The 27,729-nt window shown below is 43.0% G+C and overlaps 1 protein-coding gene across 1 annotated transcript; it reads left to right on the top strand.

The window, feature by feature from the left end:
- The first annotated feature begins 1,253 nt into the window (after window positions 1-1,253).
- Window positions 1,254-27,729, top strand: LOC137535261 (zinc finger protein 79-like). The gene is made up of 7 exons (XM_068257079.1): window positions 1,254-1,363; window positions 2,281-2,400; window positions 5,763-5,933; window positions 6,015-6,138; window positions 19,249-19,346; window positions 19,469-19,685; window positions 26,033-27,729. The coding sequence occupies exons 2-7, from the start codon at window positions 2,317-2,319 to the stop codon at window positions 27,238-27,240; spliced, it is 1,902 nt and encodes a 633-aa protein (XP_068113180.1). The 5' UTR covers window positions 1,254-1,363; window positions 2,281-2,316; the 3' UTR covers window positions 27,241-27,729.

Below are 27,729 nucleotides of genomic sequence, written 5' to 3'. Positions count from 1 at the left end.
TTTGAGTTGAAGATGACAGGAAGTGGCTAGAGAGTGAATATGAGGGATAAACGGGAGAAAAAAAAAATCAAATAATACCATTAGGCAATGTTATAGGGGTGTTAATGACCGTCACGGTTATCAGGTGGGGAAGTGTAAACAGATGGTGGAAAAATGAACAGCAGTTAGAAATTTGCCTGATGTGTGGGAATTAAGGTCATTGGTTGAGAGGTACAGCTGTGTGTCCTCATTATATATATTATATCTTAGGAAGGGGGCTTTTAGGACCATTATAGTCCCTTACACACTCCAATGAGTTCTGGGTCACCATGAGCTTGGTGGTTAGTCTGTACCTCTCGGTTTACAAGCCCTACTCCATAGAGCCAAATTAATCCATGCCATGCACTGATGAGGATCAAACAATCCGAAACAGTCTGTATGCATGTTGGATTATTATGGCTCTGTACAATTTAACAAGCTGACACATCATTGCATTCCAGCGGTTCTGGAGGTGTGTTTAGCTTCTAAGGGTACAATGGTTAATTTGCATATATTCAGCAGTGGTGCTCTGGGAGACATCTCGAGCTCACTCCAACCTGAATTATCGCAAATTCTTTCTGTTTTAGGAAAGCAAATTTTTGTTTTTCTTAACATCTTAGTAAGGGGGCTTTTAGGACCATTGTAGTCCCTTACACACTCCAATGAGTTCTGGGTCACCATGAGCTTGCTGGTTAGTCTGTACCTCTCGGTTTACAAGCCCTACTCCATAGAGCCAAATTAATCCATGCCATGCACTGATGAGGATCAAACAATCCGAAACAGTCTGTATGCATGTTGGATTATTATGGCTCTGTACAATTTAACAAGCTGACACATCATTGCATTCCAGCGGTTCTGGAGGTGTGTTTAGCTTCTAAGGGTACAATGGTTAATTTGCATATATTCAGCAGTGGTGCTCTGGGAGACATCTCGAGCTTACTCCAACCTGAATTATCGCAAATTCTTTCTGTTTTAGGAAAGCAAATTTTTGTTTTTCTCATTATATAAGTGGTTTCGAAAAACCAAACATACAAAATCCATACAGATAAGAAGACATGAAGAAATCACTCAGAAGAACAGTTAATAAGTAAGAAAAGTTAATTAGTAATGTGTAAGTAATAGAATATTTCAAACCCAATGTGAAAATGTAGCATGATGCTTTGACAGTAGGAAGGCTGAAGTTTACATATTTTCCACAAGATGGTGCACGACGTGGAACGCATACATAAGAAATGGTGGAACGCATACCAGAAAAGGGAGGGACGTACTGGCAGGAAGTTTGGTGCCAGGGGGTGAAGCTACAGGAAACAGTGAGGAGACATTACTGGGACTGGCAGCACTGGAGGTAATAATAAGAGATTATTATTTAAAATGTATAATTCATAAATATATGTACAATCAGCTGTGTCCACTCTCCACCACTAACAGCTGCTGCTACACAAATGTGTATACTGTAATAAGAATAGTATGTCACTTAACCACTTATGGCTACATGAATGCTATATATTATTGTTATACAGCATACATTACATACAAGGGGGGGATATGGATAACATAACTAGAAATTCTACATAGAGCTGGAATATAAACATCTACAAATATTGATAAACACCCCATACTTCTATGCTACCTTCAGTTTGTACAGTATAAGCTGGTTCTCTGTTTCTGTACCTATAGCAAACTAGCTGCAGTGTGTGCTTCTCCCTGCTACCACTAGTATGTCAGTGTAAGCTATTACTCGGTGCCTGTACTGATAATAACCCCGCTGCATTGTGTACTGATCTCTGCTTTCCCCCAGTATGAACAGTATAAACTGTTACTCTGTGCCTGTGTTGATAGTAAGCTAGCTGCAGCGTGGACTGATCTCTGCTTCCCCCAGTATGTACAGTATGAGCTGTTATTCTGTGCCTATACTCATAGTAAACTAGCTGCAGTGTATGCTCATCTCTGCTTTCCCCAGCCTGTAAAAGGAAATAATTATGGCAGCCTCCATATCCCTCTCACTTCTGCTTTCTTGGCTATCTAAAGCCTGGTACACACCATACAATTTATCTTAAGATAGATAGGTCGAATAGATCATTTCCAACAGGTCCGATCTGCTTTTCTGATCACTTCTAACTAAATCGATCAGAAATCAGAATGGACCTGTTGGAAATTATATATTCGACCCATCTATCTGAAGAGAAATTGTATGGTGTGTACCAGACATTCAGATAAAAAACAGTGCAGATAATTCTCCGATATCTCTCTCTTCTTCTACAGGCTCAAGTATTGGGTAAAAATCACCTGACCCCATCAATGGGGATTGAGGAAGAACAGAGTCACACGACAGAGAAAGTATTGCAGCTTACGCTGAAGATTATTTGCCTTCTGATTGGAGAGGTGAGGAGGATTCTGGGAGGTCACCCGACATCATTCTTATTTCTATTAACCACTTCACATTCCTGGCTTTTTACCCCTTAAAGGACAACTGTATGTAGTGAGAAGTACATGTACCCTGCCATATTTATTTCCTTTTAAGAAATACCAGTTGCCTGGCTATCATGCTGATCCTCTGCCTATGGTACTTTTAGCCATAGACCCTGAACAAGCATGCAGCAGAACATTATTGTCAGATCTGACAAGATTAGCTACATGCTTGTTTCTGGTGCTATTCAAACACTACTGCAGCCAATTAGATTAGCAGGACCGCCAAGTACCTGGCATTGTTAAAAAGGAAATAAATATGGCATCCTCCATATTCTTTTCACTTCAGTTGTCCTTTAAAGCAGACCTGTACTCTTGCATAGGAGACAAGAAAACACAGAGAAATCCACCCTGTGTGTGAACATGTTATTTAGAACAGCCTGTTTAATTCAGCAAGGATTCACAAGTGTAATATGAGCCGTCAGCTCTGTCTGAACTGTACTGAGAGTTATGTCCTAATATGTAAACACAGGAGGTTAACTCCTTCTGTGCTCCCATGAAACCAGGAAGTAGACACTGCAGATTTATTGTAGGAGTTCTGTAAACTGTAACAAATGTTTTTCTTTAAAGGTTACTATGCTGTTGCTTATCTTTTAAGATGTAACACTTTGATGGCAAAAGTAATAAAAAGTTATTGCTGTATCAATAGCCACAGAGCAGATATGCCAACATTGTCAGGAATCTTATAGTGAAACGTAAGTGAAAGCAAAGTGAAGAGATAAACAATTGTATCTATCCTCTTTCTCCTAAAAATAAATTTTAGATGCTCCACAATTTTATGTTATGTTTAAAAACTTAAAAGTCTCAGCAGAATGTAACGGCCTGTCTCTGTGTCTCAGAGTGCTCAAATATATGAACTATTGACCTTTTCTTATCTATCCTCTTCTGGCAGAGAACTGGGCCTCTTATGGTGGCCACTAATGATCCAATCTTTTTCATTCAATCTTACCATTTCTATGTAATATAAAGGTGGCCATACATTAGAACGATTATGGGCAGATTCGACCAAGAGACAAATGTATCTCTAATAGTATCTGATTAGAGATACATTTGTCTCTAGTCGAATCTGCCCATACACTACAGGCCAATTCTCGTCCGATTTCAGCATGAAATCATCAGGGAATCGGCTGAGCCGCCGCGTCCGCCCCGCCGCAGCCCAGAAAATGTATAAATGTATGTAGTGTGTGTGTATTTATACATTACCTGTACTGTAGCAGCTTCCAAACGGTGTCCGCCCATCTTGCGGGGTAAGCCGCATACACGCTAGCGGCGCATATCGTCTGATGTCAGATGCTATGCGCCACCAGCATGTATGCGGAACCCGGCGAGATGGACGGAGACCGCGTGGAGGCTGACACCAGACAGGTAATGTATAAATGCACTACACTACATACATTTATACATTGCGGCGGCAGAGGAGGGGTTTCGTCATCTCGTCGCCCGTTCGCAATTTGGCCGCCGTACCGCCGCGCACCCGACTAACCAACTTCAGCCCGAAATTTTCCAGCATGCCCGATCGACCATGCGGCCAATTTCTGTCCCGAAATTGGTCGCTTTATCGGTCGGGCATGCACTTGGCAGCACCAATTTTCATCCAATTCGATTATAATAATCGAATTGGATGGTTGATTAGTTGGTTGGTCGGCTAATGTATGACCCCCTTAAGGGAACTGCCTAAAGTATCCATTCAACATATTCACTCAATTTACCCTTATACTACACAGATTTGGTAAAATTGGATGAAAAAAGATTGGATCATTAGGAGCAAAGTGTTTTATGGCTGTAATTCCTTATCCGTAGTTTCATAGCTGAATATTAACTCTTTTAGGCAGAGAAAGAAGAAACGCATCACAACATATGTATTTGTTTGCTATGCACTGTACATACACACGTCTATCTCATCATGTCACATGTCACTTAAGGTTCCCTTTAAAGCAGACCTGAACTTCCACTCTACTCTAAAAGATAAGCAACATCATATTAACCTTTGAAGAAAAACATTTCTTTGTTACAGCTGATACAAATTCTGCAATAAATCTGCATTGTGTCTACTTCCTGCTTTCATGGAAGCAGACATATTGTTAACATCCTGTGCTTTCAAATTAGCCTGTCTGCCGTGACAGTCAGGTGACACGGCTAAGGGATCAAATTACAACTTTTGATTAGATACAGATGAGGGGGAATTAGACAGACTAAACTCTCTAGATACATACAAGGTGCATTTTTCTATGTTTTCCTTCTGTCCCGTGCAAGAGTTCAGGTCCACTTTAAAGCCAAGTATAGTTGATATTAGTCCAGTGATCTGCAAACTTGGCTCTCCAGCTGTTAAGGAACTACAAGTCCCACAATGCATTTACCTTTATGAATCATGACTGTGGCTGTCAGACTCCTGCAATGCATTGTGGGACTTGTAGTTCCTTAACAGCTGGAGAGACAAGTTTGCAGGTCACCACACACACACACACACACACGCACACACGCACACACACTATTTTTAATGTGACACTGTCACTTTAACTTAAAGAGACTTTCCACTTTTTTTTCCCCCTGTAACTTTATTTGAATCATTGCTGCTACGGCAGCAATCATTCACTATTGAATGGGTGCACGAGTGGCGGGAGCATTTTTTTAGTACTGGACATGAGTCTCACATCCAGGAATCTTTACAGTAACTCATTTGGACGTGAGACTCACATCATAGAACAGAAAGTGATTAAAAGGACACACCTTACCGGACAGGTGAGGAGGATTCTGGGAGGTCACATGACATCACTCTTATCTCTATTAATAAAACACACACCCGGCTGGAGAGATGAGGAGGATTCTGGGAGGTCACATGACATCATTCTTATCTCTATTAATAACACACACCTGACTGGAGAGGTGAGGAGGCCTCTGGGAAGTCACGTGACTTCACTCTTATCTCTGTTAATAAAATACACACCTGACTAGAGAGGTGAGGAGGATTATGGGAGGTCACATGACATCACTAATCTCTATTAATAACACACACCTGACTGGAGAGGTGAGGAGGCCTCTGGGAAGAAACGTGACTTCACTCTTATCTCTGTTAATATAATACACACTTGACTAGAGAGGTGAGGAGGATTATGGGAGGTCACATATCATCACTAATCTCTATTAATAACACACACGCCTGACTGGAGACATGAGAAGGATTTCAGGATAGCCCGATGGTATCATTCTTCTGCCCATTTATACCACATACACCTGTTTAGAGTAGGAGAACTAAGTTATTGTTGTTTCTTTTGATAAAGGACTACGAATTGGTGAAGAAAACATCGGGTGAGCGATTGGATCTCAGTGACATTCACCAGGCATCGTCAATCTCTACAGTGCTTCAACCGCACTGCCTGACACCAGACGGAAACCATGAGGAGAAGATTCTGGAAACCACCAAGAAGATTATTGAGCTGCTGACCGGAGAGGTGAGCGGTGCTGGGAATTATGGGACAAATAACAGAAAGAGGTGTGTCCATGTGGTGACTGTATCATTGTGTGTGTGTTAGGTTCCTGTAAGGTGTGAAGATGTCACAGTCAATTTCTCAATGGAAGATTGGCAGTATATAGAAGGACACAAGGAAAGGAACAAGGACAGCATGATGGAGAATACGCCTCTCCTCACATCACCGGGTAAGAGGAGACTTTCAATTCTTGTGCATTAGCAGGACTAGTACAGTTGGTCCACCTAAACCAGTGATGGGTCTGGGGTATGTTACTTAAGTGGGCTTGATGTGAGCACAGTAGGCATCCAGTGAGGCACACACCCAAGATACGATATGCAGAGTAATTTAAAATCAATTAAAAAGTGAAAGTAGTGTAACCTGGTATTAAGAAAACTTTAACTAGTTAGTGAATTTCACTATTCAAATTGCCTGACCTTATTGCGTTAGTGACTGACTAGCGCTGCCATACTTTGACCCTGACTGATCGTGTGACCCTGTCCTGCTATACTAAGTCACTAGTGGTGGAAACAGCCAACAGAACTAAGCATAGGTTTAACATACTGTGGGTGAAGCCAGCCAGGTAACATACTCAACTCAAAAGTATGTAATAGGCAAATAACAATGATATGCACATAATACCAGCAACAGGAAAATACAAATGATATGCACACATTACCAACAACTGGCAAATACAAATGATATGCACACATTACCAACAACTGGCAAATACAAATGATATGCACATAATACAAACAACTGGCAAATACAAATGATATGCATCTATCAATTCCGGCAAACACTGGTAACGCCCCGCGCTCACTGAAGTGGATTAATGGATTAACAGACAAGCAAATCCTTGAGAGATAAATCACAATAAACACAATAAAACACAGTAAAAACAATACAAGTTTCTACATATAAAATACTTATGGCTCAAGAAACCACCCCTGAATAATGAGCCACTCTGAATACACAAGGAACTGGTTCAGTTAAACGCCTTCAATACTGTTCCAATTCACATAAATTACCATAATGTCCCCAGACAAAATAGCTTTTAGCTTCGCTGAAGTCAACAATAGGCGAGTAATCCTTCTTATTTGACTGTAAAATTTTCAAGTGCTTGACCAGCGCTGCAAATATTCATGTCACTCCCACCACCAACACCACGTGGAGAGCGACTCACCCTTTATGATGGACCACAAGTTACAATGGTCTGGAAGCGCATCTGGGGCATTTAAGGCTCCCCTCACCTGCAAACGCTATCCCTCCCTTAAGTTCCAGGAGTTTGATAGCGCTTAGAGTTTATCCCGCGGGCTCTCCCCCACTCGGCCTCCCGGTATGGCCGAAGGTGTCCTCAATCCCTATGTGTGCGGGTCCGCTCCTTCCTTCCTCCTATCCCTTGTGCATCGAGTACGCCGTTCGTAGCTCCGCCCTATCGATTTCGTCACATTACACGTGACTCATCAGGGGTACGGAGCCACGCCGGCGTTGAAGTCCTATAACCTGAACTGGGGCTCTCTGATTGGGTGGTCGGAAATCCGTTCCGCCCACAAAAAAACTTTATCAAAAACTATGCTCTCCAGCGTGGTCTCAGAGGACTTGTGTTAGTGTAACCACGCCGGCAGGGCCAAGTCAGAAGACGTTTAATACTAGAGGGGTGAATTTATCCCAGCAAGAGTGGCTAATAGGTTACCTTTGCCCCACAAGTTTAATAAACTATGGTCATCCCGGTAAACCTACTGGGTGAGAGCCCACAGTGTACAAAGCACATACTCACATGTTCCATAAACTACATTAAAATATTTAGATGTTTTTCTTAAAAATACATATATAAAAGTACATATATAAAAATACATGTTGTATGTTTTATATATGTATTTTTATATATGTACTTTTATATATGTATTTTTAAGAAAAACATCTAAATATTTTAATGTAGTTTATGGAACATGTGAGTATGTGCTTTGTACACTGTGGGCTCTCACCCAGTAGGTTTACCGGGATGACCATAGTTTATTAAACTTGTGGGGCAAAGGTAACCTATTAGCCACTCTTGCTGGGATAAATTCACCCCTCTAGTATTAAACGTCTTCTGACTTGGCCCTGCCGGCGTGGTTACACTAACACAAGTCCTCTGAGACCACGCTGGAGAGCATAGTTTTTGATAAAGTTTTTTTGTGGGCGGAACGGATTTCCGACCACCCAATCAGAGAGCCCCAGTTCAGGTTATAGGACTTCAACGCCGGCGTGGCTCCGTACCCCTGATGAGTCACGTGTAATGTGACGAAATCGATAGGGCGGAGCTACGAACGGCGTACTCAATGCACAAGGGATAGGAGGAAGGAAGGAGCGGACCCGCACACATAGGGATTGAGGACACCTTCGGCCATACCGGGAGGCCGAGCGGGGGAGAGCCCGCGGGATAAACTCTAAGCGCTATCAAACTCCTGGAACTTAAGGGAGGGATAGCGTTTGCAGGTGAGGGGAGCCTTAAATGCCCCAGATGCGCTTCCAGACCATTGTAACTTGTGGTCCATCATAAAGGGTGAGTCGCTCTCCACGTGGTGTTGGTGGTGGGAGTGACATGAACAAATGATATGCACATAATACCAACAACTGGCAAATACAAATGATATGCACATAATACAAACAACTGGCAAATACAAATGATATGCACATAATACCAACAACTGGCAAATGCAAATGATATGCACATAATACAAACAACTGGCAAATACAAATGATATGCACATAATACAAACAACTGGCAAATACAAATGATATGCACATAATACAAACAACTGGCAAATACAAATGATATGCACATGATACAAACAACTGGCAAATACAAATGATATGCACATAATACCAACAACTGGCAAATACAAATGATATGCACATAATACCAACAACTTGCAAATACAAATGATATGCACATAATACCAACAACTGGCAAATACAAATGATATTCACATAATACAAACAACTGGCAAATACAAATGATATGCACATAATACAAACAACTGGCAAATACAAATGATATGCACATAATACAAACAACAGGAAAATACAAATGATATACACATAACACCAACAACATGCAAATACAAATGATATGCACACAATACCAACAATAGACAGATATAAATTATATGCACATAATACAAACAACTGGCAAATACAAATGATATGCACATATTACCAACAACTGGCAAATACAAATGATATGCACATCATTCCAACAATTGGCAAATACAAGTGATATGCACATCATTCCAACAATTGGCAAATACAAATGATATGCATATAATACCAACAACTGGCAAATACAAATGATATGCACATCATTCCAACAATTGGCAAATACAAATGATATGCATATAACACGCAACAACTGGCAAATACAAATGATATGCACATCATTCCAACAATTGGCAAATACAAATGAATGCACATAATACCAACAACTGGCAAATACAAATGATATGCACATAATACAAACAACTGGCAAATACAAATGATATGCACATAATACCAACAACTGGCAAATGCAAATGATATGCACATAATACAAACAACTGGCAAATACAAATGATATGCACATAATACAAACAACTGGCAAATACAAATGATATGCACATAATACAAACAACTGGCAAATACAAATGATATGCACATGATACAAACAACTGGCAAATACAAATGATATGCACATAATACCAACAACTGGCAAATACAAATGATATGCACATAATACCAACAACTTGCAAATACAAATGATATGCACATAATACCAACAACTGGCAAATACAAATGATATTCACATAATACAAACAACTGGCAAATACAAATGATATGCACATAATACAAACAACTGGCAAATACAAATGATATGCACATAATACAAACAACAGGAAAATACAAATGATATACACATAACACCAACAACATGCAAATACAAATGATATGCACACAATACCAACAATAGACAGATATAAATTATATGCACATAATACAAACAACTGGCAAATACAAATGATATGCACATATTACCAACAACTGGCAAATACAAATGATATGCACATCATTCCAACAACTGGCAAATACAAATGATATGCATATAATACCAACAACTGGCAAATACAAATGATATGCATATAATACCAACAACTGGCAAATACAAATGATATTCACATAACACCAACAGGCAGATACAAATGATATGCACATAACTGCAACTACTGGCAAATACAAATGATATGCACATAATAACAACAGTAAAATTATATCAGAGACAGGCATATATTACCAATACCAAGCACCTGTAATCGTGGCAATATTTAAATAATATGCAGATCTCAACAAGAAACAGATTCCAATGAAGGCATGTACTACAGTAAAAAGCAGATTTCCCAGTAGGGGCCCGTTTCCACTAAGGCCGAACTAGGTCCGAATATGCAGCATTTCCCCGCAGGCGAGACTGGCATGTAAATGCTGCCTATTCCTGCAGTTTCCTGGAGCATGCACCCAAATCCCATGGCTAGGCGATTCGGGCTGTGACTTTGCATAAGCAAGGGGTGCTGCGGCCGAATTAGAAACAGCTGTGGCATCTAGTGGAGATAAGCCCTAATAGGTATCCCGGTGATCAGAAGACATACATGTAGTCCTTAGACAGATAAGTAAGTGGCAGATAACTGGTTGGCATAAAGGTGACAAATTGATAAGTGTCAATTTATCACTTTTATGCCAACCAGTTATCTGCCAGTTACTTATCTGTCTAAGGACTACATGTATGTCTTCTGATCTCCGGGATACCTACAGTGGTTTGCAAAAGTATTTGGCCCCCTTGAGGTTTTACACATTTTGTCATATTACTGCCACAAACATGAATCAATTTTATTGGAATTCCACGTGAAAGACCAATACAAAGTGGTGTACATGTGAGAAGTGGAACGAAAACCATACATGATTCCAAACATTTTAAAAAAAAATAACTGCAAAGTGGGGTGTGCGTAATTATTCGGCCCCCTGAATCAATACTTTGTAGAACCACCTTTTGCTGCAATTACAGCTGCCAGTTTTATAGGGTATGTTTCTACCAGCTTTGCACATCTAAAGACTTAAATCCTTGGCCATTCTTCTTTGCAAAACAGCTCCAGCTCAGTCAGATTAGATGGACAGCGTTTGTGAACAGCAGTTTTCAGATCTTGCTACAGATTCTCAATTGGATTTAGATCTGGACTTTGACTGGGCCATTCTAACACATGGATATGTTTTGCTTTAAACCATTCCATTGTTGCCCTGGCTTTATGTTTAGGGCCCGTTCACACTGCACATGTTTACAGCCGCGTTTTGGAAACGCGTGCAGGAGGCCGACACGCATGACATCAGACAGTGCATAGAGTGCACTGTCTGATGTTCACACTGCATGCGTTCCGGACCAGTGTGTTCCGGGAACGCATGCTGCATGCAGATTTTGACAAAACGCGTGGCTGTCCCATTCACTTTTCAGTGATGGGATCAGCCACGCAACGCGCACAAACGCGGATGGCCATGCGTTCGTACGCGTTGCGGTTCGCACGCGTTCCGCACGCATGGCCATCCGCATTTGTGATCTGAACGGGCCCTAGGGTCGTTGTCCTGCTGGAAGGTGAACCTTCATCCCAGTCTCAAGTCTTTTACAGACTCAAAGAGGTTTTCTTCCAAGATTTCCCTGTATTTGGCTCCATCCATCTTCCCATCAACTCTGACCAGCTTCCCTGTCCCTGCTGAAGAGATGCACCCCCTGAGCATGATGCTGCCACCACCATATTTGACAGTGAGGATGGTGTGTTCAGAGTGATGTGCAGTGTTAGTTTTCCACCACACATAGCGTTTTGCATTTTGGCCAAAAAGTTCCATTTTGGTCTCATCTGACCAGACCACCTTCTTCCACATGTTTGCTGTGTCCCCCACATGGCTTGTGGCAAACTGCAAATGGGACTTCTTATGGTGTTCTGTTAACAATGGCTTTCTTCTTGCGACTCTTCCATAAAGGCCAACTTTGTGGACTTTGTGACTATTAGTTGTCCTATGGACAGATTCCCCCACCTGAGCTGTAGATCTCTGCAGCTCGTCCAGAGTCACCATGGGCCTCTTGACTGCATTTCTGATCAGCGCTCTCCTTGTTCGGCCTGTGTGTTTAGGTGGACGGCCTTGTCTTGGTAGGTTTACAGTTGTGCCATACTCCTTCCATTTCTGAATGATCGCTTGAACAGTGCTTCGTGGGATGTTCAAGGCTTTGGAAATCTTTTTGTAGCCTAAGCCTGCTTTAAATTTCTCAATAACTTTATCCCTTACCTGTCTTGTGTGTTCTTTGGACTTCATGGTGTAGTTGCTCCCAATATTCTCTTAGACAACCTCTGAGGCCGTCACAGAGCAGCTGTATTTGTACTGACATTAGATTACACACAGGTGCACTCTATTTAGTCATAAGCACTCATCAGGCAATGTCTATGGGCAACTGACTGCACTCAGACCAAAGGGGGCTGAATAATTACGCAAAACCCAACTTTGCAGTTATTGATTTGTAAAAATGTTTGGAATCATGTATGATTTTCATTCCACTTCTCACATGTACACCACTTTGTATTGGTCTTTCATGTGGAATTCCAATTTAATTGATTCATGTTTGTGGCAGTAATGTGACAAAATGTAGAAAACTTCAAGGGGGCTGAATACTTTTGCAAGCCACTGTATTAGGGCGTATCTCCACTAGATGCCACAGCTGTTTAGGATTGGGCCGCAGCACCCCTTGCTTATGCAAAGCCACAGCCTGAATCGCCTAGCCATGGGATTTGGGTGCATGCTCCAGGAAACTGCAGGAATAGGCAGCATTTACAGTACATGCCAGCCAGGCAGATAAAAGATAGTAGATGACAGGAATATACATACTTGGCAGAAAAGTCAGTAAGTGTTAGGCTGATAAGTAGCCAGAAAATAAGTTTTTAAATAGTAAGTTACCCTCACATAAGTGGCCAGCACCAATTTTTAGGCAGATAAGTGACAGGCAGAAAGTGTCAAGTCTGTAATTGATAGGCAGGTGGTAAGTGACAGGCAGGTAAAGACAGGTGGTAAGTGACAGGCAGATCAGTGACAACTGGTAAGTAACAAACAGATAAGTGACAGGTGGTGAGTGACAGACAGGTAAAGACAAGTGGTAAGAGACAGGCAGATCAGTGACAGATGGTAAGTGACAGGCAGATCAGTGACAGGTGGTGTCAGGCAGATAAGTGACGGGTGGTGAGTAACAGGCAGATAAGTGATAGGTGGTGAGTGACAGGCAGGTAAAGACAAGTGGTAAGAGACAGGCAGATCAGTGACAGATGGTAAGTGACAGGCAGATCAGTGACAGGTGGTGAGTGACAGGCAGGTAAAGACAAGTGGTAAGTGACAGGCAGATTAGTGACAGGTAGATCAGTGACAGGTGGTAAGTGACAGGCAGATCAGTGACAGGTGGTGAGTGTTAGGCAGATAAGTGACAGGTGGTGAGTGACAGGCAGGTAAAGACAAGTGGTAAGAGACAGGCAGATCAGTGACAGATGGTAAGTGACAGGCAGATCAGTGACAGGTGGTGAGTGACAGGCAGGTAAAGACAAGTGGTAAGTGACAGGCAGATTAGTGACAGGTAAATCAGTGACAGGTGGTGAGTGACAGGCAGATCAGTGACAGGTGGTGAGTGTTAGGCAGATAAGTGACGAGTGGTGAGTAACAGGCAGATAAGTGATAGGTGGTGAGTGACAGGCAGGTAAAGACAAGTGGTAAGAGACAGGCAGATCAGTGACAGATGGTAAGTGACAGGCAGATCAGTGACAGGTGGTGAGTAACAGGCAGATAAGTGATAGGTGGTGAGTGACAGGCAGGTAAAGACAAGTGGTAAGTGACAGGCAGATCAGTGACAGGTAGATCAGTGACAGGTGGTAAGTGACAGGCAGATCAGTGACAGGTGGTGAGTGTTAGGCAGATCAGTGACAGGTGGTGAGTGTTAGGCAGATCAGTGACAGGTGGTAAGTGACAGGCAGATCAGTGACAGGTGGTGAGTGTTAGGCAGATAAGTGACGGGTGGTGAGTAACAGGAAGATAAGTGATAGGTGGTGAGTGACAGGCAGGTAAAGACAAGTGGTAAGTGACAGGCAGATCAGTGACAGGTAGATCAGTGACAGGTGGTAAGTGACAGGCAGATCAGTGACAGGTGGTAAGTGTTAGGCAGATAAGTGACAGGTGGTGAGTGTTAGGCAGATAAGTGACAGGTGGTGAGTGACAGGCAGGTAAAGACAAGTGGTAAGTGACAGGCAGATCAGTGACAGGTGGTGAGTGACAGGCAGATCAGTGACAATTGGTAAGTAACAGATAAGTGACAGGTGGTGAGTGACAGGCAGATCAGTGACAATTGGTAAGTAACAGATAATTGATGGTGGTGACAGGGAAATAAGTGACGGGTGGTGACAGGTCGATAAGTGACAGGTGGTAAGTGACAGGCAGGTAAAGACAGGTGGTAAGTGACAGGCAGATCAGTGATAATTGGAAAGTAACAAACAGATAAGTGACAGATGGTAAGTGACAGGCAGATCAGTGACAGGTGGTGAGTAACAGGCAGATAAGTGATAGGTGGTGAGTGACAGGCAGGTAAAGACAAGTGGTAAGTGACAGGCAGATTAGTGACAGGTGGTAAGTGACAGGCAGATAAGTGACAGGTGGTGAGTGACAGGCAGGTAAAGACAAGTGGTAAGTGACAGGCAGATCAGTGACAGGTGGTGAGTGACAGGCAGATCAGTGACAATTGGTAAGTAACAAATAAGTGACGGGTGGTGAGTAACAGGAAGATAAGTGATAGGTGGTGAGTGACAGGCAGGTAAAGACAAGTGGTAAGTGACAGGCAGATCAGTGACAGGTAGATCAGTGACAGGTGGTAAGTGACAGGCAGATCAGTTGACAGGTGGTGAGTGTTAGGCAGATAAGTGACAGGTGGTGAGTGTTAGGCAGATAAGTGACAGGTGGTGAGTGACAGGCAGGTAAAGACAAGTGGTAAGTGACAGGCAGATCAGTGACAGGTGGTGAGTGACAGGCAGATCAGTGACAATTGGTAAGTAACAGATAAGTGACAGGTGGTGAGTGACAGGCAGATCAGTGACAATTGGTAAGTAACAGATAATTGATGGTGGTGACAGGGAAATAAGTGACGGGTGGTGACAGGTCGATAAGTGACAGGTGGTAAGTGACAGGCAGGTAAAGACAGGTGGTAAGTGACAGGCAGATCAGTGATAATTGGAAAGTAACAAACAGATAAGTGACAGATGGTAAGTGACAGGCAGATCAGTGACAGGTGGTGAGTAACAGGCAGATAAGTGATAGGTGGTGAGTGACAGGCAGGTAAAGACAAGTGGTAAGTGACAGGCAGATTAGTGACAGGTGGTAAGTGACAGGCAGATCAGTGACAGGTGGTGAGTGTTAGACAGATAAGTGACAGGTGGTGAGTGACAGGCAGGTAAAGACAAGTGGTAAGTGACAGGCAGATCAGTGACAGGTGGTGAGTGACAGGCAGATCAGTGACAATTGGTAAGTAACAAATAAGTGACGGGTGGTGAGTAACAGGAAGATAAGTGATAGGTGGTGAGTGACAGGCAGGTAAAGACAAGTGGTAAGTGACAGGCAGATCAGTGACAGGTAGATCAGTGACAGGTGGTAAGTGACAGGCAGATCAGTGACAGGTGGTGAGTGTTAGGCAGATCAGTGACAGGTGGTGAGTGTTAGGCAGATCAGTGACAGGTGGTAAGTGACAGGCATGTTGGACTATATATAAAATAGATGAACCAACTATGGAGAATACTAAACTCACATTAAGCGTCAGTTCTCCTGGAGTGGGTCAGATGGGCTGTATAGCCACTGTCATACCAACAATATGTATTTGTAGTATCACAGATATCTCCATTGAAATAATAGTCTTAGACGTAGATCCTTTTGTATAAAAATGTATTCTTGTTATATACAAGCAATATACAAAATTACATAGAACAATGTTATCAGAAATATTGAAGTAACATAATAAATATCTAACAGCTTTGGTCATCTGAAGTACATGAATTAAAAAGATATTTTACCAAACTCTCCTTCCTGGGTGTCCGAACCCACGAGCCTGAGATTTGAGTCCCATTCTAAGCCATACGATATATAGGGTTTCTCTGATGATCCCAACTGAGCTTTTCAAGGCCATATTTATACTATTTATTCCTTCAGGGTCACCAAAAGGCCAGACATGTCTAGACATGTCCCATCCATGTGAGGGGGAGTTGGCCTTGGATGGAGCCAACTTAAAATTTACGACTCCAGGGTTTATACACAGTTGATAGGTCGTTCAGAGTTCATACTTTTACTAGGTGAAAGTTCTTATTCTACAGAGTTCACCAAAAGTTTATTCTTTCTGGGTGAAAGGGTATTTCACTGTTCACAAGCAGTTCTTTCTTAGTAGGTTAAAGGTGACCATTCAGTTTAACTGAAAGTCATAAGGTTATTATAATTCACAGCACACCAGATATAATAGGATTATTAAACACACACTGCCCATGAGATAATCATGCAAACAGTTACATTAGCCATATACCATAAGATATGCATATATATGTTCCTCTAATTATAGTTCTTACACTATTTCAGTTTACCTAATGACAACCTGATAATAAAGATTAAATATGTTTGACAGGCAGATCAGTGACAGGTGGTGAGTGTTAGGCAGATAAGTGACAGGTGGTGAGTGTTAGGCAGATAAGTGACAGGTGGTGAGTGTTAGGCAGATAAGTGACAGGTGGTGAGTGTTAGGCAGATAAGTGACAGGTGGTGAGTGACAGGCAGGTAAAGACAAGTGGTAAGTGACAGTCAGATCAGTGACAGGTGGTGAGTGACAGGCAGATCAGTGACAATTGGTAAGTAACAGATAAGTGACAGGTGGTGAGTGACAGGCAGATCAGTGACAATTGGTAAGTAACAGATAATTGATGGTGGTGACAGGGAAATAAGTGACGGGTGGTGACAGGTCGATAAGTGACAGGTGGTGAGTGACAGGCAGGTAAAGACAGGTGGTAAGTGACAGGCAGATCAGTGACAATTGGTAAATAACAAACAGATAAGTGACAGATGGTAAGTGACAGGCAGATCAGTGGCAGGTGGTGAGTAACAGGCAGATAAGTGATAGGTGGTGAGTGACAGGCAGGTAAAGACAAGTGGTAAGTGACAGGCAGATTAGTGACAGGTAGATCAGTGACAGGTGGTAAGTGACAGGCAGATAAGTGATAGGTGGTGAGTGACAGGCAGGTAAAGACAAGTGGTAAGTGACAGGCAGATCAGTGACAGGTGGTGAGTGACAGGCAGATCAGTGACAATTGGTAAGTAACAAATAAGTGACGGGTGGTGAGTAACAGGAAGATAAGTGATAGGTGGTGAGTGACAGGCAGGTAAAGACACGTGGTAAGTGACAGGCAGATCAGTGACAGGTAGATCAGTGACAGGTCGTAAGTGACAGGCAGATCAGTGACAGGTGGTGAGTGTTAGGCAGATAAGTGACGGGTGGTGAGTAACAGGAAGATAAGTGATAGGTGGTGAGTGACAGGCAGGTAAAGACAAGTGGTAAGTGACAGGCAGATCAGTGACAGGTAGATCAGTGACAGGTGGTAAGTGACAGGCAGATCAGTGACAGGTGGTGAGTGTAAGGCCTCTTGCACACTGCATGCATTTCAGATTCCGATTCCGCTTTTTAATCTGTTTTTACATCCGATTCCGATTCAGATTTTTAATCTTAACTGCATGCTGCATTTTTTGATCCGTTTTTCTGTTGAATGTATTCAAGGAAAATCGGAAACGGAATCGGAATCGGAAACGGAATCGGAATCGGAAAACGGATTTGCAGTGTGCAGGGAGCCTTAGGCAGATAAGTGACAAGTGGTAAGTGACAGGCAAATCAGTGACAATTGGTAAGTAACAGATAAGTGACAGGTGGGAGTGACAGGCAGATCAGTGACAATTGGTAAGTAACAGATAATTGATGGTGGTGACCGGGAACTAAGTGACGGGTGGTGACAGGTCGATAAGTGACAGGTGGTGAGTGACAGGCAGGTAAAGACAGGTGGTAAGTGACAGGCAGATCAGTGACAATTGGTAAGTAACAAACAGATAAGTGACAGGTGGTAAGTGACAGGCAGATCAGTGACAGTTGGTAAAAGACAAACCAGATAAGTGACAGGCAGATCAGTGACAATCGGTGAAAGACAAACCAGGTAAGTGACCGGCAGATCAGTGACAGTTGGTAATTGGTAAAAAAACAAACCAGATAAGTGGCAGGTGGTAAGTGACAGGCAAATAAGTAACATTATGGATACGAAAAGCAATAACTAAAAGAATAATCTCCATTCTACAGATGTTCCACACATGGAATTATACAGACAATGTGATTGCTTCACAAAACTTTTCTATTGAATCATCTCCCCTTATCTATTTTTAATCTCATCTGCATAAAACTTTTTAATCACCTAACAAGTAAAACATACCTTTAATAAGACGGGCAATGTAATATAGTCATTCATTTAATTTTGAGTCCTTTTTTTCTTTACTTGGTAAGTGCTGAAAATGTATGTTTTAGATAAGGTGAGAAGTAGGGGCTGAGAGAAAACGCATAATAAATTTAGTGAAGCAATCACAATGTGACAGGAGAGGAGACTACGAGTGTTGAAGTACTAACATGCTCCAGTTTACAGGACAAGAAAGGAGGGGAACAGCACCCACAAAATAGGAGGAGCGTGCCAGGCTATTGGTTTCAACGTCCTAAGTCCCCAATCATGAAGAGAAGGAGATAGTTGGCACTATCTCCTTCTCTCCAGTCTATAGGACAACACACTGAACTTAGCCTCGTATTTATACTAGATGGTACTTGGACTAGAATCTAATTTCTAAACAGGTGTCCCCAGAGATCATTTACCAATATGGCACGCCAGGTATTCAAGCAACAGTGATGGCTGGACACATTGGTTACCCTGCCCACCAGAAGCCACCCTTATTGGGAAGTCCTCCCTCCTAGCACTGAAGGACACGGTAACATGGTCCTGAGTTGGGCCGTGATGGTCGGGGCTCTTCCCCACTCTTATGTCATTCGCTCCAGTCATAGTCGTGCAACGCTCCCACATTCTCTACTTGACCTAATTCTCTTTGAGGTGTCTGACTAAAGCCTTCTTAAACTTATAAACATGTACTCAGTCATTGCCTGTGTTTCCTACAGATCAATCCAGAGATGGAAACCCACCAGAGAGGTCAACCAGTCCACTTTATTCCCTGGACACTAAACAAGAACAACTCGACGTGCCCCACCATTATCAGGTAGATGGAGCTGAGGGGCAACAACCAAAATTGTTTGACATTCTGATCTGTGTAATCTTGTCTAATTAGTGCACACTTATTTTAAAAGTACTGTATTTATTTTCCATCGTTTTGTGGATTAGGATGAAGAACTTATTGTCATGAAAGTTGAGGTCAAAGAGGAAGAAGAAGAGATGTATGTGAGGAGTGATCAGCTATCTAAAGAGGAGGGGGAAATAACTGTGAAAATTAAGGAGGGAGAAGAAGAGACGTGTGTAATAGGTGATGAGCAATCTATGGAGGAGGGTGACATACTAGGGAACATTAAAGAGGAGGAATCTACTGAAGATATCAGCACAGGTAAATAATAATAAAAGAAAGGCTTTATATTTTACCCTTTTCTCTTATGGACTCAGTATAACATCATAGTACCAACAAATGAGGAGGAGATACTGTACACCATATGAAAGTCCCATCTCCATTCCTCAGTATAACATCATAGTACCAACAAATGAGGAGGAGATACTGTACACCATATGAAAGGTACATCTCCATTCCTCAGTATAACATCATAGCACCAACAAATGAGGATGAGATACTGTACACCGTATGAAAGGTCCATCTCCATTCCTCAGTATAACATCATAGGAACAACGAATGAGGAGGAGATACTGTACACCATATGAAAGGTACATCTCCATTCCTCAGTATAACATCATTGCACCAACAAATGAGGATGAGATACTGTACACCGTATGAAAGGTCCATCTCCATTCCTCAGTATAACATCATAGTACCAACAAATGAGGAGGAGATACTGTGCACAATATGAATGGCCCATATCCACTCCTCAGTATAACATCATAGTGCCAACAAATGAGGGGGAGATACTGTACATCATATGAAAGGTCCATCTCCATTCCTCAGTATAACATCACAGTGCCAACAAATGAGGAGGAGATACTGTACACCATATGAAAGGCCCATCTCCATTCCTCAGTATAACATCATAGCACCAACAAATGAGGAGGAGATACTGTACACCGTATGAAAGGTCCATCTCCATTCCTCAGTATAACATCATAGTACCAACAAATGAGGAGGAGATACTGTGCACAATACGAATGGCCCATATCCACTCCTCAGTATAACATCATAGCACCAACAAATGAGGAGGAGATACTGTATACCATATGAAAGGCCCATATCCACTCCTCAGTATAACATCATAGTGCCAACAAATGAGGAGGAGATACTGTATACCATATGAAAGGCCCATCTCCATTCCTCAGTATAACATCATAGTGCCAACAAATGAGGAGGAGATACTGTATACCATATGAAAGGCCCATCTCCATTCCTCAGTATAACATCATAGCACCAACAGATGAGGAGGAGATACTGTACACCATATGAAAGGCCCATCTCCATTCCTCAGTATAGCATCATAGTACCAACAAATGAGGAGGAGATACTGTACACCATATGAAAGGTCCATCTCCATTCCTCAGTATAACATCACAGTGCCAACAAATGAGGAGGAGATACTGTACACCATATGAAAGGCCCATCTCCATTCCTCAGTATAACATCATAGTACCAACACATGAGGAGGAGATGCTGTACACCATATGAAAGGCCCATCTCCATTCCTCAGTATAACATCACAGTGCCAACAAATGAGGAGGAGATACTGTACACCATATGAAAGGCCCATCTCCATTCCTCAGTATAACATCATAGCACCAACAAATGAGGAGGAGATACTGTACACCATATGAAAGGCCCATCTCCATTCCTCAGTATAACATCATAATACCAACAAATGAGGAGGAGATACTGTACACCGTATGAAAGGTCCATCTCCATTCCTCAGTTTAACATCATAGCGCCAACAAATGAGGGGATATACTGTACACCATATGAGAGGCCCAACTCCATTCCTCAGTATAACATCATAGTACCAACAAATGAGGAGGAGATACTGTACACCATATGAAAGGCCCATCTCCATTCCTCAGTATAACATCATAGTACCAACAAATGAGGGGGATATACTGTACACCATATGAGAGGCCCATCTTTATTCCTCTGCATAACATCATAGTACCAACAAATGAGGAGGAGATACTGTACACCATATGAAAGGCCCATCTCCACTCCTCAGTATAGCATCATAGTACCAACAAATGAGGTTGGGGATACTGTACTCCATATGAAAGGCCCATCTCTACTCCTCAGTATAACATCATAGTACCAACAAATGAGGAGGAGATACTGTGCACAATATGAATGGCCCATATCCACTCCTCAGTATAACATCATAGCACCAACAAATGAGGAGGAGATACTGTACACCATATGAAAGGCCCATCTCCACTCCTCAGTATAGCATCATAGTACCAACAAATGAGGTTGGGGATACTGTACTCCATATGAAAGGCCCATCTCCATTCCTCAGTATAACATCATAGTACCAACAAATGAGGAGGAGATACTGTGCACAATATGAATGGCCCATATCCACTCCTCAGTATAACATCATAGCACCAACAAATGAGGAGGAGATACTGTATACCATATGAAAGGCCCATATCCACTCCTCAGTATAACATCATAGTGCCAACAAATGAGGAGGAGATACTGTATACCATATGAAAGGCCCATCTCCATTCCTCAGTATAACATCATAGTGCCAACAAATGAGGAGGAGATACTGTATACCATATGAAAGGCCCATCTCCATTCCTCAGTATAACATCATAGCACCAACAGTTGAGGAGGAGATACTGTACACCATATGAAAGGCCCATCTCCATTCCTCAGTATAGCATCATAGTACCAACAAATGAGGAGGAGATACTGTACACCATATGAAAGGTCCATCTCCATTCCTCAGTATAACATCACAGTGCCAACAAATGAGGAGGAGATACTGTACACCATATGAAAGGCCCATCTCCATTCCTCAGTATAACATCATAGTACCAACACATGAGGAGGAGATGCTGTACACCATATGAAAGGCCCATCTCCATTCCTCAGTATAACATCATAGTACCAACACATGAGGAGGAGATACTGTACACCATATGAAAGGCCCATCTCCATTCCTCAGTATAACATCATAGCACCAACAAATGAGGAGGAGATACTGTACACCATATGAAAGGCCCATCTCCATTCCTCAGTATAACATCATAATACCAACAAATGAGGAGGAGATACTGTACACCGTATGAAAGGCCCATCTCCATTCCTCAGTATAACATCATAGCGCCAACAAATGAGGGGATATACTGTACACCATATGAGAGGCCCAACTCCATTCCTCAGTATAACATCATAGTACCAACAAATGAGGAGGAGATACTGTACACCATATGAAAGGCCCATCTCCATTCCTCAGTATAACATCATAGTACCAACAAATGAGGGGGATATACTGTACACCATATGAGAGGCCCATCTTTATTCCTCTGCATAACATCATAGTACCAACAAATGAGGAGGAGATACTGTACACCATATGAAAGGCCCATCTCCACTCCTCAGTATAGCATCATAGTACCAACAAATGAGGTTGGGGATACTGTACTCCATATGAAAGGCCCATCTCTATTCCTCAGTATTACATCATAGCACCAACAGATGAGGATGAGATACTGTACACCATATGAAAGGCCCATCTCTATTCCTCAGTATAACATCATAGCACCAACAAATGAGGAGGAGATACTGTACACCATATGAAAGGCCCATCTCTATTCCTCAGTATAACATCATAGTACCAACAAATGAGGAGGAGATACTGTACACCATATGAGGGACACATCTCCATTCCTCATAATAACATCATAGCACCAACAAATGCATGTGACGAGTGATCTGCAATCAATTCAGGGAATTTGTTGGCCTAGCCAGGAAATGCTCCCCAGACCTTGAGCTCCTTCTTGTTAACTGCAGGCCAGTGTACTCCCAAGGGAATTTTCCTCCTTCGTCCTGGTTGGAGTGTACATCCCACCGGATGCCAATGTCAACTCTGCCCTGCTTGACTTGAGCGACTCCATTTCCCAGTGGGAGACATCTCTCCCTGACTCTCTGTTCATAGTTTTGGGCAACTTCAAAAGAGCCAACCTCCGCCACGAGCTTCCGGGCTATCACCAGCATGTTGTCTGCCCCACTAGAGACTTGGCCACTCTCGACCACTGCTACACTGTACTGAAAAATGCGTACAAAGCGGTCCCGGGGGCAGCGCTGGGCTCCTTTGACCACTGCCTAATCCATCTCATCCCCACCTACAACAGGCGCCTGGAGACTGCAAAACCGGTCCTCAGATCCTCCAAGATTTGGTCTAGTGAGGCCAAGCTCCAACTTCAAGCCTGCTTTGACTGTCCGGACTAGCAGGCTTTGGAAACACCAAACCTGGATGAGTGGGTGGAGAACGTAACCTCGTACATCAGCTTTTGTGAGGACTCCTGTGTACCAACCAAAACCTATAAAGTCTTCCCGAACAACAAGCCATGGTTCTCCAATAAGCTACGGCAACTTAGGAAACGCAAGGTAGCTGCGCATAAGTCAGGCAACCTGGAGGAATATAGGAGGGTGAGGAATGACCTCAATCACGAATTGAGGGTTGCCAAATGAGAGTTCGCTGTGAGGATGGTACAAAACCTCTGTTCAAATGACTCACGTGCCGTATGGAAAGGCCTTAAAGCTGCCACCAATTATAAGCCTCTCCCCCAACACGCTCCACCTAGCATCGAACTGGCCGAAGAGCTCAGTAAATTCTACTGCAGGTTTGAGCGCCAGGATTTGCCTGCGGGGGATCTGTCACCGCCCACTTCCCAGCCGACACAAGCGGACCTTGCCTCGAGTCTAAGTTCACCCCCCCTGGTTGTGAGTGAATCCGACGTCATGCGTCTCCTATGAACAATGAACTCCAGGAAAGCCCCTGGTCCGGACGGCGTGTCCCCTGCCTGCCTGAAGTCCTGTTCTAGGCAACTTGCCCCCATTCTCACCACCATATACAACAAGTCACTTCAGATGGGCAAGGTCCCTGCCTGTCTTAAGAGGTCCACCTTCATTCAGGTCCCCAAAAAGCAAGGTGTCACTGACCTCAACAACTTCAGGCCTGTGGCACTAACATCCGTTATCATGAAGACCCTCAAAAAGGTTGTCCTTTCTGAAGTCCTCCACCACGCCCCTTCTTGACCCACTCCAATACGCGTACAGAGAAAACAGATCCACTGATGATGCCATCAATATCTGCCTGAAGCTCATCAGCAACCACTTGGATAGGCCAGTCTCGTATGCCAGAATTCTCCTCCTGGACTTTAGTTCGGCCTTGAACACCATCTGTCCACGCAGACTTCAGGAGGGTCTGGCTGCACTCGGTGTCCATTCCACCCTACGCCTTTGGATCTCAGACTTCCTGTCCCACAGGTCACAATCTGTCAAGCTGGGAGACATTTCCTCCCATCCACGGTCCAGGAACATGGGGGCTCCACAAGGCTGCATCCTGTCTCCTATGCTGTTCTCTATCTACACGAACAACTGCAGATCCACAGCGGACCCAGTCAAGGTTATTAAATTTGTAGATGACACCACTATCATTGGCCTTATTACCAACAATGACGAGAGTGCCTATCGCGAGCAGGTAGACAGAATCTTTCACTGGTGCAGGGAGAACAGGCTGGTCCTTAATGCAGCAAAAACTGTGGAAATGATTATCGATTTCAGGAAGCATGCACCCTCACCTCCACCAATCCACATTGACGGCACTGATGTGGCGATAGTTCCCGGTGTCCACCTCCTGGGCACCACCATCTCAAATGACCTGAGATGGAAGGCTAACACCAGCTTCACCGTGGCAAAGGCCCAGAAAAGGCTCTACTTCCTCCATCAGCTGAAAAAGTTTGGCATGCCCCATCAGGTCCTCACAAGATTCTACTGTGCCACCACAGAATCTATCCTCTGCTCTTCCATCCTGGTCTGGTACGCTGGTTCCCCCGTCAGCGACAGACAAAAACTCCAGAGGGTCATAAGATCAGCAGAGAGAATCATCGGGAGACCCCTCCCTCCACTTGTCCTTCTCTACAATTTGAGACTACGCACTAGGGCACTGAAGATAGCCATGGACCCCTCTCATCCTGGCCATTGCTACTTCAGTCGCCTGCGTTCAGGGCGTAGATTCCGGGTCATCCCCACCAGGACCACAAGGCACAGGAACTCCTTTTTCCCCTCTGCAGTCAATCTCTTGAACTCCACTCACGTTCCACCTCCACTCCATCCTTCTTAGGTTCTCAGACTGGGTCCTGTCATAGGCATTCTGCCGTTCTGTGCCTGGAACTTATGCACTGTCATTGGCACTGTCATAGGCAACTTATGTTCTGCCACTCTGTGCTTGGAACTTATGCACTGGCTGCCCTCACGGGCTCTGCCCTCATAGCTTGCCACCAATATCTGTAGTATCTTGCTAATGCTTTAACATGTACATCTCTGTATATTGCACTACTTTTATCATGTAATGTCTCTTGTTTTTTGTCACTACTTTTCATGTTCTTGTCACTACTTTTCATGTTTCTGTAGATGCCGAGCCCTGTATGTGCCAAACCCAAATCCAGGCATGATAGTGTCATGCTTGGCGAAATAAATGATTCTGATTCTGATGACGCCAGATTTTAAAACTGTTTTTTTTCCAACAGATGGGCACGATTTTGGAACCCCCTCAGAGGAGTTTATGTTATCACCAGATCGTTATGGAGAAGATGGTAGCCCCACACAGAATTCTCCAGAGGAAAACTCAACAGATCATTCTAACCTTGGGAAATATTCTGATCTCTCGCACAGAATGAGCCCCAATGTCCAGCCAAGATTTGAAGATGTTGATGGATCAGCCGTTGCACCTAATCCCATGGAATCTACTTCTGATCATTTAAATAATGCTAAACCAAGAGATTATATCTTTCACTATTTTAATGAATATGAACAGTACCAGAAGGGACACATCCGGAAACGTCCATTTACCTGTACCGAGTGTGGGAAATGTTTCACCTGCCGATCACACCTTGTTATTCATCAAAGACACCATACTGGAGAACGTCCGTTTTTATGCTCGGAGTGTGGGAAAGGCTTTACGTCACAAGCACAGGTTGTCAGGCATCAAAGGGTCCACAATGAAGATCGCCCTTATTCGTGTTCAGAGTGTGGGAAAGCTTTCAAAGACAAGTCTGTATTTGTGAGACACTTGAAGATTCACACCCGTTCCTCGGACCCTGAGAATGGTCAGAATCCCAAACAGAAAGCTGAATTTCCTTCAGGAAAAGCACCATTTTCATGTTCAGAGTGTGGGATATGTTTTTTATGCAAGGAAAGCCTTGATGCCCACGTAGAAACTCATGCTGCTGATAAGCCCTTTTCCTGTTCCCACTGTGGGAAATGTTTCAAAAGGAACAAAGACCTTCTGAGGCACAAGAGAAGCCATACAGGTGAACGGCCCTTTTCCTGTTCACAGTGTGGGAAATGTTTCATTCGTAAAGGCCACCTCCTGATACACCTGAAAAGCCACACCGGTGAACGTCCTTACTCTTGTTCAGAGTGTGGGAAGTCTTTTGCTTCGAAAGCGGGCTTGATCGTCCATGAGAGACGTCACACGGGCCAGCGACCTTTTTCATGTTCAGAATGTGGGAAATGCTTCTTCGAAAAAGGAAACCTCTTGAAGCACCAGATCATCCACACAGGAGAGCGTTCCTTTGCCTGTTCAGAGTGTGGGAAATGTTTTACGCAGAAAGCCAGTCTTATAAGACACGAGAGACTTCACACCGGCGAACGTCCTTTCGCCTGTTCAAAATGTGGGAAATGCTTCATAGAAAAGGGAAACCTTCTTTCGCACCAGAAAATTCACATGAAATAATCCTTATTGGTCTCTGGACATCACACCCTGATTTACGTCCTGAAAGGAGAGATATTTAAATTCATTTGCAAGGTTTCGTAACGTTACCAAGCAGATCCAAGGAATACTAATGCACATTTCTAGGTTATTTTCTATTTATTTAAGACAGTTCTGTTCGTTTTGAGTCCTGTGGGAGAAAAGCGCTTTACAAATGTTTTGTTGTTGTGAGTTTAAGTTATTTTTCTTTGTATTTATAAATGCCTTTTTAACTTTAGGTCTTGAAAACTGACATAAATCAAAAACTGGAAAAGCCAAAGACTAGCCACTTAGACTGAGCAGTGTCTATTGTTGTTTAACATGATAAAAGCCTGACGATGTCCCACGCTGAACAAAGCAAATTCTCAAACAGTCATGTGTTGATTAGTTAAAGGACCACTGTCGCGGAAATCTTAACATTTAAAATATATGTAAACATATACAAATTAAAAAGTATAATTCTTCCTGAGTAAA

Source organism: Hyperolius riggenbachi, chromosome 10, assembly GCF_040937935.1.
Source record: "Hyperolius riggenbachi isolate aHypRig1 chromosome 10, aHypRig1.pri, whole genome shotgun sequence".
NCBI classification, from domain to species: Eukaryota; Metazoa; Chordata; class Amphibia; order Anura; family Hyperoliidae; genus Hyperolius; species Hyperolius riggenbachi.
This window is presented reverse-complemented; position numbering and strand designations above follow the sequence as displayed.